This window comes from Eulemur rufifrons, chromosome 16, assembly GCF_041146395.1.
Source record: "Eulemur rufifrons isolate Redbay chromosome 16, OSU_ERuf_1, whole genome shotgun sequence".
Classification (NCBI taxonomy): Eukaryota; Metazoa; Chordata; class Mammalia; order Primates; family Lemuridae; genus Eulemur; species Eulemur rufifrons.
The window spans coordinates 24,107,159-24,119,957 of NC_090998.1; the positions used below are offsets into that span (position 1 = coordinate 24,107,159).

At 32.5% G+C, this 12,799-nt stretch overlaps 1 protein-coding gene across 3 annotated transcripts in view; it reads right to left on the reverse strand.

Moving 5' to 3' along the window:
- ITPR2 (inositol 1,4,5-trisphosphate receptor type 2) overlaps positions 1 to 12,799 on the reverse strand; it is a 462,476-nt gene that overhangs the window by 75,270 nt on the left and 374,407 nt on the right. For all 3 annotated transcript variants that reach the window (XM_069490734.1, XM_069490735.1, XM_069490733.1), the window contains 3 exons: positions 12,507 to 12,682; positions 4,631 to 4,795; positions 1,132 to 1,327 (listed from right to left, as the gene is read on the reverse strand). In XM_069490734.1, coding sequence (XP_069346835.1) covers positions 1,132 to 1,327; positions 4,631 to 4,795; positions 12,507 to 12,682 — 537 coding nt within the window. The remainder of the gene's footprint in view (positions 1 to 1,131; positions 1,328 to 4,630; positions 4,796 to 12,506; positions 12,683 to 12,799) is intronic.

Genomic DNA, 12,799 nt, shown 5'->3' on the forward strand with positions numbered 1-12,799 from the left:
GCAGTAACAGAAAATATTTCATGTTCCTGTGAATAAAGACTAACACCTAGGTATGAAATTCACTAGAGTCTCAAGTTTAATAACTTTTAATCTGTGCATATGTTGTTTCTATTATGTGCTTTGATCACTTAGACTTACTAATAGACTTAAATGCCACTTAATTATCCCATAACCTAAGAAAGATACTACCATATGTTATCAACTTAATAATTAAGAAATGTTTATTAAAGGCAAGAAAGAATATCATTTACAAGCCATCAGTAATGAAATCCTAGTTTAAAATACAATGGTTTGAGGAGAGAAAGTGTTGTTTTGTGGCTTCCATTCTCTACAACCCATAGTCAGTGGAATCACTCAGAAAAACTATCAGCAAAATGCAGAACTATGATTTCTATCTAGCAAAGTAGGAGAGGATAAAAAGAATAAAAAAGAAATTTTACCAAGACAGCAAAAGTTAGGAAAGGGGAAAAAAGAAGACATTAGAAAGTATAATAAATAAAGAACTAAAAATAACATGGAAAGAGTAAGCCCTAACACCACGGTGAATAGAAATGAGTATGTCTAACCAGTCAACAAGAGTAAAGATCGTACAGAAATTCTGACAGTCACACACTGTTAGAGCCAGTCTTTTAATCACAGTATTTTGAGCATGTATGTCTTCTGTACCAAATTTCTTATTATCTGATGGTTTCTAAATGAGAGCACTTATCATTTTCAATTATTTAAGTACCATATGATATTGTACTATGATCAAACTTGTATGGAGTAATGGTTGTGAATGATCTAGGTGTTGTTTTGGGGGGAGACAGGGAAAAAGAGGAGGAAAAGAATTTCAAAGCTGTTATTGTGCACTGAAGTTGCTGACTGTCTTCTGGAATATAGTCAGCATTCTTACTGAGACTGAGCTGAGGTGAAGTGATGTTCTTGTGTATTTCACTGTGTACACTGACAGCTAATATACAGCCTAAGAGTATTTCACATTCCTGACTCTCAGTAGTGAATAAGAACATGTTCTCAAAGGAATGAAAGAAAATATTTCCTCCATTAGTGTTTATCTGTAATCTTGTTAACAAGCTATGCACAAGTCGTATCGGCCATCAGAGAAAGCTCATTTAGTGGTAATAGCAATACCTGTGACAGGAGTTCGGTTTTTCAGCCTATCCACTTCCATAGTGAAGTCATCCTTCAGAAAAAGGAATCCAATAATGGAAAACAGGTAGACAAGGATGAGAGCCAGGACTGCAGTTAGAATAATAGAGCGGCCATTGCGTGTGACGCTTTTGATGACATTGACCAGAGTCTCCTCTCTGTACACCAAATCAAAAAGCTACAAAAATAAAGAAAATAAAAACCAACAAAAAATTCAGTGGAGCAAAAGGTGAATAAACATAAACATAATTACAAATACAAATGCAGGCCATTATAGTTTACCTAAGAAAAAATAACCTAAACCACCATAAAAATGAACCAAAAAAAAAAAGAGAACCAAAATATTTATTTCTTCTATCGAATATATTAATAACCATTTGCAATAAAGATAAATTTGACACAGCCTATAATGTACATTTATTGGTTTCATAACCAACATAATATCAATTTACTAAGACATTATAGAAATAGCATAGTTTTAAATTTGAAGTTAGAAAAATTATAATATTGTACTTAACCAGCTTAGCTACTTATTCTTTGTTTTTACTCTTACTGATACACTGCAGTTATTTTTGAAATATATAAAATGGCTAAAGTGAGAATGCTGAATTAGGTCCTCCTAAGTCATGAATAATTGACAAATTCATTACATATATTATTTAATTAAGAGATTAGAGGTGATATTTTAAGAACAATTTTATGAGGTGGTTGCAACAGAAAATGTATGAAATTTAAAAATATTTGATAAATGCAAACATCTTTCCTTACTAAAAGGATATAATGAGAACAAAGCGTATTACTTTAATATATACTTTTGGAAATAGAAGTATATACAAAAACATAATATTTAATTTTGCTAATTTACTTTCTCTAATGAGCTGTCATCCATATTGTCTTTAGTAGTAGAAAATCTATGCATTAGTCAAGAACCTATATATTTGCTATCTGTAGCCAACACTAAGAAAAATTTTATTTATTGCTACATTATAAAGTTGAAATTATACATTAGCTTTTATTACAAAGAGCTGGTTAAGAGCAATAAAATGACATTAACTTTTAAAAAGGTATAAATATCTGTTTGGAAATGAACAGTATTTTTAAAATTGGAATAATTGAAGTTTGCCTTCTGCTATCTGTGGGCAGTAATTAGAATTTCTGAACTGGCTGAAACAACTAATTATATGTCATACATCCTTTCGGAAACATCAAGGCCTTGTTACATTTTTTTTTCTGAGTACTGAGGATTATACTGTTGCTTTCCAATTTAACTGTAGTCTTGCAAAGAATTGCTATATAGATATTAACTTGTTTGCTCACCTAAGGAAACTAATATTTTACGATAGTCAAATAAAAGAAAAAGTCTGACCGTTTTGCTATTTGTTTATCTTCTGGAAGGAGCAGCCATCTTTAGAATAGAATCGATATTCTTTAGTTCAGACATATTAATGAATGCAAATGCAACTTCAAAATTCTCAACACTCTGGTTATTCCATTTATCTAAGTATTAAGTTGACATACTAGAGATTTTTCTTTAAATTAACTCAAGAGAGGCTTAAAGAAAAAAAATCTGACAAGGTGGTCTAGGTCAGCTCTAGAGAAAGTTTGGAGCTTTCAGAAGCCCCTGAGATGCTTGCTAAAAATGTACGTTCCTGGGCCCCATACTATGCCCATGGAATTAGAATCCTGTGGCTGCAAAAGGTGTTGATATCGGGCAGTGGATGGTTCTTTCTGTTTATTTCTGAAAGGAAAATCTAGAGTGTGGTTTTTATCATTTTGGATAAAGGACTGACATTTGTGGGCACAACAGGGAATTCATACTGAAATATTTTTTTAAGTGGAAAAAAATTAAAAATATGTTTAAATACCATTTTTGGTATTACGTACATTATAATTTCCTTCTAGTACTCTAAACATCAAAATGGACTATATACTTTTCATAACCAACTGAATAAAAAAATATTAACATCAGTATCATGAGACTTGACCGATAAAAGACCAGAGGAAAAGAAAACTAGAAAATAGGGTTAAGTAACGTAAAAGTAACATTACTACTCATAACTTGTAATAATTTGAATATACCTTTATTTTGTTAAATGCCTTTCCTTGGAAAACATAAAGATTTACATTCATCATTTCACATTTTTCGTATTATCTGTTTTAATGGACCTTGATATTACTGGTCTCCCATATTCTCCCTATCCACTGTATAAATAAGAAGGCTGAAGCATAAAAACATAGACTCATCAAATTGTATACATTAAAGGTATATAGCTTTTTGTATGTTAATCATACTTCAATAAAGTGGTTTGAAAACTATAGAATATTACATGTCATAGGTAAAAGTGCTGGGTATAATAGGACTTTATATATCACAGGAAAGTGAAAAATGGAATTTTTCTAGTGAAACAGGGCAGAGGGAGAAATCATTTGGATTGCTGGAACTGAAAAAAAAAAATCTACTGCTTAATGATCTAACTTAACTGCCTAAAAGTTAAGTTTGTATCAAAATATAATAGACAAATCCACTCTTCGCTGTGGCTCTTTCAAGTGTTTGAGGGTAAATGAAACATTGGCCTCATTTCAGTCTTCCCATAGGTGTGCTAGATAATGGGGAAGCAGGAGACCCTGGATTTATCCCTCATGATCCAAGCAAATTGGGTCAACAAAATATTTTTATGTCTTCCACTGATTTTCAGAAATCATCTTATTGGACAGTGCTCTCTACTGTATGTCAACTATGGGCTGGAGATATAAATAAATCATTCTTGTAGCATCATGATGTTAACCTGCTTTTTAAGTTTCAAAACATTATCACATATTTGTATTGACTTCTCTCCTGGTTTATGGCTATAAAACAGTATACATGTAACAAGGAAAACTGAGAACCAGCAGGGAAAGAACCCTCTAGAAATAATCTGAAAAATCCGTTTAATGAATTAAAGATATGTAGATAAGTTTAACAACAATGACGTATTAAGCCCAAAACTTATAAGACTGTACTTAAAACAACTCATTGTCTTTTTGCTAGATTGACTTTTTATTCCCCTCGTTCTACCAATACGCCATTCTAAAGATACAATTAGCTTTTGATATTATAAATAAAACACAATGATTTCAGTACCCAAGAAAATATATCCCCATTTTGTCTCCCACACTCTGTTGGAGAATCTATAAATGCAAAGGGAAATATTATTTGGCTGAAACCAAAAGCAGCCTGTCATATGAAGCCTGGGTCAAGAGGTGGGATGGTTGGTTGCTTCTCAGAGAGGAGATAAAGAACTCCACCACCTATGTGGTTCCCCAGAGAAAAAGACTAAAAATGATAATAATTCATGCTTTTCCTAGGAAATTCTAAAAATAACATAAATTGTCCTAAATGTCAGGCCTTGTTTAAAAAAAAAAAAATCAAAGGAAGAGGCATAAGAAGAAGCAGCATTGTGTATTTTTTCAGCAGTGACTGTCCACGTGGAGATGTACTCACCAGGAAGCTATAGAAGAATTCATGGACAAAGAGGCCCAGCATGCAAACCAGGACATACGCTACGTGGTAGAGAAAGGCCACATCCAGGATGACAGCCCGGTACCCTCGGGTGAACGTGCCACGATTTCCAACAAAACTCACCAGAAATACTATTTTATTACAAAGCTAAAGGGAGAAAAAGATTAGACATTACTGTCTTATTTATCCTGAAATTCACATAGATAGCAGTACATTGATGAAAACTATTATTCTTAAAGTCTATGATTTTCTATCATGATTTCTCATTTTGTAGTTTTTCAGCATTGCTTACAAACTTGCATGCAAACATAGCACATGCAAAGCTTGTATCCTTTGCAGTTCCAGGAAAGGAGAGAAGAATGATAAACAGACAGACCTAGATATGCAACCAAGACAGGCCTGAATTTTTTTTTTTTTTTTCTTTTTTTGAGATAAGGCCTCAGTGTGTCACCCTGGCTAGAGTGCCATGGCATCATGGTAGCTCACAGCAACCTCAAACCCCTGGGCTCAAGAGATCCTCCTGCCTTAGCCTCCCAAGTAGCTGGGACTACAGGTGAATGTCACTGTGCCCAGCTAATTTTTCTATTTTTAGTAGAGACCGGATCTCACTCTTGCTTAGGGTGGTCTCGAACTCCTGAGCTCAAGTGATCCTCCCACCTCAGCATCCCAGAGTGCTAGGATTACAGGCGTGAGCCACTGTGCCTGGCCCAGGCCTGAATTTTAATCCTGGCTCTTCCATTTCTGTTGTGTGACCTAGTTCAAGCAACTGTAGGCCTTGATGGTTTCTCCTGAAAAACTGGAATAAAAGAATTGTCACCTCATCAAACTCTTCAGAGGATTAAATAACATAATGCATATGAAGCCCTTAATACAATGACTTTTTAAATATTACTTTTATTGTATTTTCTACATTAAAAGTAATACATAAAATGTTCTTATCATGCTGGAAATATAACAAAAATATCTTTTCAGAAAATTTCCAGAGAGTTGTCCTTGGTTTTTTTTTATCCTGGATTTTCTCTACTAAGTATTATTTTAAACAAGTAAGTCATTAAAATTATTTTTGCATTTAATGAATTTTATATAGGAAATATAAATATTCTTATGTACCTGGGTTAAAATAAATATAATGCATGTATATTTCTAAGCCCTATGTGTGGGTACTAATTCAATAAACAGTTTGGAGTGTTTATTATGCCTTTGACCATGTAGACTATATTCAAACTACATTTTATATTGCCTTTTGTGGTATAATTTTGGAACATAGAAATTTATACTGAGATTCTTTGGCAATAACAATGATCTGTGCAATGGTTTACAAAGAAAAAAATTCTCATAAACTTGGTGTCATCTATTAGGTTCTAGAATCACTGCATTATTTATAAACCAAAGAGCCAATTTTACCTCTTAGTCATCAAGGAAAGAATTACAGATTTCAAGAGTTCATATAATAGTTTGCGCTTCCTACTTGTTCCCTGAGTTCTTTGGGTTATGTAATGGAACCATAGGTGACTTTAAATGTCCAAACCAGATTTTGGGAAAACAGGTTGCTCTTTGCACAGTGTTTTATGGAATGATGTGATTTTGGACAACCTAAAAAGGAGCATAACACTTTGAGGCAGATATAAAAGTTAGAGTTTAGAAAACCTTTTCCTTCAAATTTCTGAAGTTAAAATCAATACAGAAGAAATGAGAAATGAGTTATTATTGCATGTTGTGAAGAGCCAACCAAATTAACAACATAGCAGCTAAAAAGGTCAAACCTTTCTTAAATTTCCCCCCTGCTGATTAACTATCCTCTCCATAACCGATGTTATCACTCCATTCATTATCTTGTTAACAATTTCAATAACTTTAAACAGAAAGTTTTACTTTACTATTTAGTGTTTCATCATCAACAGTTTACACTATTATTAAATATAGCTACAGTATAATGGATGTCTTTATATTTACTGTCCCAGATCAAGTTTAATATTTTAAGAAGTCATTATTTAAAAACCCAGGAAATAAATAAAAGGTGCTGATCTCTATAAAGTATTTGACAATAAATACCCACGAAAACAGTGAAAAAAAATGTCCGGGCAAAGCAATATTCAGTAATTTATTCTTTAAATTGTTGAGTGCCTATTATTTAAATTTGCCCTATTTACCTTGATTCACCTACTATAGTACATAAACATGAAATGGAAATAAAAAATTCTATAAAACATAAAATTGAAAATTGTGAAGTTTTCAGAAGGATGAAAAATATGTTTAAGATAAATTGTTTATATGTTGTTTTCTGATCTCTAATTCTCTAAATTGAATCACAAAAATTATGCAGAAAACCTATTTGTAAACCCTACCTACCAAGGAAATACAATAAATTGAATTCAAATTCTCAAAAAAAGCAATACATTTCACTTCTCCAATAATGTAAAATAAGGGCACATTTCTGCCTAAAAGGGTCTCTGCCATTTTCACACAAAAAATAAAGATCTGTCTTATTTGTTTTTGGGTTTTTGTATTTGTTCTTTTTGAACCTTGACCTAGAGCTTGATGGGTAGTTTCCTTTCTCTTCACTAAGTCTCCACGTGGAGTGGAGTTAGGGCTGGCGGTGGCATCCACCTACTTCTATCAAGATCACAAGTAGGGAAATTGTGCTTTTGTTTCAAAGTGTTCATATTGAGGAGAAATAAGTGCAAGAATAAATGATTTGTGTAGGAAAGAAGTTGAACTCTGATTTCTCCCCCACCATGAAATTTACAAATTGTGTTTATATAGCATTTTCCATGAAAGCTGGGAATATTTATGCCGAGAATAAACAAGTTGCAAAAACCCTTTTCATGTCATGAAAACTTTGATGCTGTCTAACCAGTCCTTCATTTGTCAACACCATTATGTAGGCAATCATTTTTTTCTATAGCAAGGGTCCATGTGGGTAACAATAAATGAAAGGTGTGGGAACTGGGCAAGATGGTTAAAAGCCCATGCTCTTTCGAGCTGGTAGTGAAAAGACTCTTGAGTCAACACACAAATACCAATACAAATGACCACAACTGACAACCCATATATTGTTTTCTTTCTTCATCTGGTCTTCAAAGCTGCCCTTCATATAGTTTTTGTTCCAGATGGGGTGAACTGTGTGATGCTAGGGAAAAAACGTGATGGCGGAGAAACAGCATCAATGTAAGCTTTCTGGACAGTCTTCAAAAAGTGATACACCATCTAAATGATTTACCATAGGTCTTCCGAAAACAAAAGCAAAATTAATGTTTGTTTGTTAACGTATACTATACTAAAGCAATTATTAATCATTAATTTTAATAAATTATTCAGTTAAGTAGCATTTTTTGTAGTTTATTGCTATTAATATGTCTTTGCAGGACTGTTAACAGTCCAGTATAGTGGAAAGACACGGAAGGAGGGCCACGTGGGTTCCACATGTGGCTCTGGTGCTACTTGCTTTGATAAAGCCTCCTGTTCTCTATAGGACTCTACTTCCTCATATTTAAAATGAAATGCCTAGAAGTGAATAATCCTTAAGGTTCCTGATAACTCTGGAATTCTATGTGATGTCCTTTAAATGTCACTATTTTGTGATCACAAAAATTTATAGTTGCCATGTCCTCTTCTTAGTATTATTCTTTTGGTCTTATTTGGTACTCTGTCCCTGATCAGGATTGTTCCTATGGGAAAATATGACCTATTTTGCAGGAATAAATTGTAGAAAGGAAAAAAAAAAGATTGACTACATATTTATTGATAGGTAAAAACAGAATTTATGATATTCAACTCTATATTTTCATCAGCCATGTAAATCAACCTTCTTACTAAAAATATGATTTGATTAAAAAAATCTCCATTTCAGTGGTATTACATCTTAGGCAGGATAAGGTTCTAAGGTCAACATGCAGGGCAAAGTTTGTGTGCAGTCAAAATCACCCTGGAAATCTTTTAAATTGCAAAAAAAAAATAGTACAGTAAACAAAGGTGATATAAATGGTAGCATCTCTCACTATATTTAGCACATCTTTGTTTTATTCCAGCACTAGAGCAGTTTTTTTTAATTTTTGCAACTGAATACCAGAAGCAGTTAGGGGCAATCAGTGACCACATTATATGAAAAAAGTGTTTGTGTGTGTGTGAGAGAGAGAGAGAAAGAAAGAAGGAGAGAGAGAGAGAATATGAAAGTTTTGACTCAGACTATATAATTTAATTAGTATGTTAAGTGAACATATGGTGGGACTCAACCTTATGGATTAGCAGTAACATGGAACTCCCAGAAAACTATCTACAGGTAAGTAGCTAGGGACATGATGCCCCTATTACATTTGACCACAGTGGCTTATTGTAAATAGACTGGCTATCTACTAAACTCCTCTCTGCAAAATGGTAAGAAAAAGTTATTAAATAAATCACACATTTCCAGGCATTACTAGAAAAGAAAAAAAATGCTGCAGATAAGAAGTGTTTAGAAGATATTAAAATATATTTCCCTGATATTTTCTGCATTATTATTTATTACAAAAATACAAATAATAAATTAACAGAGTAGTTAACCAGATTATATAACATCCATATGACTGGAAATATTATAGTTATTAAAATGAGGTTTACAAATAATTTTAGTGGTATGAAAAAAATAAAGTGACTCCAAATTTATAAAATGTGTGCTTATATTTGTCAGAATAATATATTAATTTCCATTACCAATAACTAATGATGCAGTGTAGCAGATGGGAAGAAAACTATTCTGGGTAATAAGATGTATTTTATAGCAGAGAGAAAAAAAAACCTTTGAATTTTTTGAAATATCTCCAGTATTGATATAACTCCTATGACAAGGTAAACTAGTTGAAATCTAGACAAAACTTAAAAAATTTTAGAAATGGAAAATGACACTAAAAATGAAGCACCATAATAAACAGAAATTGATAATACTGTTAGTAAGTGCTCAGAACACAGATTGAGGGCTTTCCTCTCACTTGATTCCTTTTCCCAAAAAGGAACTTTCTGCATTTGCTGAACATGGTGAAAGACAGAATGCAGAAATAAACAACTCTCTGTGAACCAACATACAAACACGGTAGCAATGTTTTACAACTGAATGCTGCTTCACATATTAGACGCCTGGTAAACGGTAGCTAATATTACCATTGCATCATTACCACTGTTATTCTCTTATAAATCTTCCACACTAATCTTCTCAACAACCTGGTCAAGATAGACCAGGCTTTAATATCTTCTTTTCACTGATGAGAATAATGAAATTCAGAGGCTTGTTGATTTGCCTAAAGTCTAGAATTCTGATTCTCATTAAAGCAAAACTGTCAGGTAGATGTCTTTTGCTTTTCCTGTTTCTGATACCTGTAATTTTAGCACTTACAGTTTCACCTGTTACACAATGCAAACCTTTACATGTAAATTAAGTTAATATACATACTAAAACCTAAGGTATAAAACATGACTGATTTATGTTTTCATTTATTTTTTTCATGCCTCTTGAGTAATGGTAAACCATTGATAGTTCTGTAATGAACCTCTCATGTTAGAAGTTAGGGTAGATGATATTTGCTAAAACATTTTTATTAATCCACATAATATTAAAATTATATGTAACTTTTCTGCTAATATCTATAATATCAAAATCACAATTATTCCATTGAATTTATTCCTAAATCAAAGTTGACTATTTTCCTTGGTCAAAATGCCCTGGACTGGTAGACTATAATGTATTATCTGGCTGTGCAAACAGTTTTCTGCTGTGAAGGGCATTAGTGTACCCACAGATTCATGTAGTTAATAAGATATATATATATATATATATATACACATATACATGTATATTCTTTCTCATAAAGAAATGAAAGTATAAAACTTGCCTCTCCTTTGAACAGTCATTTGTCACAGTGGAATTATTCTCACCAAACCAGGCAGAAGTTATCTTTTTATCCTGTCCCATGAGGGGGGAAAGAAAAATACTCCAAATGCTTTTGGTTTCCCCCAATAACCATCAGAACGTTATTCCCTATCTCTTTATATATTCTTGTTCTGAAGACAAAGAAAATGCAAATTGGTGAGTCTGACATAGCAGCTTCTGGATAGCAAGAACCATATCCTCTACCTCTTGGTACTTTTTCTGCCTATGATATAACAGAGGCCCAGTAAATGTTTGTTATTTTTGGCCCAACTCTAGCTATTATTTCACTTTCTCTCATGTATTTTTTTTCACTTGGATTAATGTCTTACTGAGGGCTAGTTACCAGTTTTATGAATATGATTTCCTTCTTCAAGTAATATGGTTCGGCATTCAATGTATTTTTTTTTAAGCCAAACACATAGGTTTAGAAAAATTTAGATAAATTCACAAAGATTCTATAATTAGCTTAGTTGGTAATATTGCAAAATGAGTTTATTGCCAAAGCATTGAAAGTACAAGCTCAGTTCATGTGAACACTTTTTGAATGTTTAAATGTCAGCTATTAAGGTGGAGAACACAGAGTTAGGAGAGAGTGAGGAGGGTAGGTTTATATATATGAATGTGACAACTGCTCTCAAGAAACTTACAGAATAGAACATTTGGTACTTTACAAAATTCTTTACTGATAGACTTCTTTGTATGTATAGTACATTTCCCTTTATGGACATGATTGAGGATAATTGGTGATTTGGTTGTCTGAATGTTCTAGTTAATTGGGAGCTGTCATATCTATCGTGTCCAATTTTTAGAGAATTATAATAAAATAGAGGTCACAAACACTGAAACATAGAATTGGTCATGTTAGCTCAGCTTTATAATTCTCAAAAGTTTTGTTGACTATTTCATTTATTCATTGTCAATAAATATTTGCCACGTATTTTATGTGCAAGATGTCCTAAATGTACAAAGATAATCATTCACTCACTTTTTCATTCTCTCTCATTAGTTAATTTATTTAAGAAATATTTACTGAGTCCCTATGAAGTTCTAGACAATGAATGATCAATCATTATGCTTAGGAATGGTATAATGTAGGAGAGACAAGCCCTAAGTACAGATACGAGACTACAGGACATCATGTTGGAAAGCCAGGAAAAAATAACAAGTGCTTTAGGTATTCAGCAGACATACAGCAATATTTATTTGCTTACCTGGACATTTGTTATTTCATCAACCTGATGATTTACCTTTTCTTAATATCTCTTGATGGCTTTGTCATGCATAAAGTGGCTAGTCCCCTTAAAATTTTATTTCTTGAGTAAAATTATTTCTATAAATGTTATCACTTGCTTTTTGAAATAGTACTCTGGCTCACTTATTCTAAACTTGCCTAACTCAAGCTTAAAAATGCACTTCCTTGTTCTAATATCTCGAGATTTGGTAGAAAAAAATTAATCTCATCTATGCTTTTTACAAGTTTATAGGATTTGTTCACATAAAAAGAGCCCAATTTCATATTTTCTCATAGAGCAACCCTTTTTCTTAGGTCATTGGATAAAAGGTATTCAATTCCAAAATTCTACTGAATATAATTTAATCTTTCTTAAATTATTTGGATGTCACTTCAGGATGTTAACTGTGGCTCAGAGTCATTTTTGCCAATAGCTGTAGGTATACGATGCAGAAGGCATTAAATTGGATTGCATTAAATTGATGGCAGAACTGGGTGATGCCCCAAATGTTACCTTCTTAAATCAATCAATTTTTTTTACTTGTAATTTTTTCTTTCTCTCAAAATTAAATAAAGAATTTGCAAATTATACTCTGGTTAATTTAGATTCACAATAAATTAGAGTTCACTGTGTATAAATTATTTATAAGCATATAGTTACATTTTTATACTTTATACATTTTTAACTAATTCTATAACAGTAAAAAGCTAAGTAAAGTACTTACATTAGCTGCACCAAGAAGTATTAATGTAGGCCCAAGACCTATTGTATATATTGATCTGAGCATTATTGATACAAGAAATGGCCGAATACCCACAGGCTTGGAGAAGAAAAACAACATAGAAGTGCAGATCGCAACTGCTATCCAAAGAAGAACCGAGAACAATGGAGAAAGTGTACCTGTAAAATGTGGAAGAAGTTTATTTTTACTGAGAACAAAACTAGAAAATGCTAAAATATTTGCTTTACTTTATATACTACAGGAAGTCAAGCCATAATGCACTGAATTTCAAAACA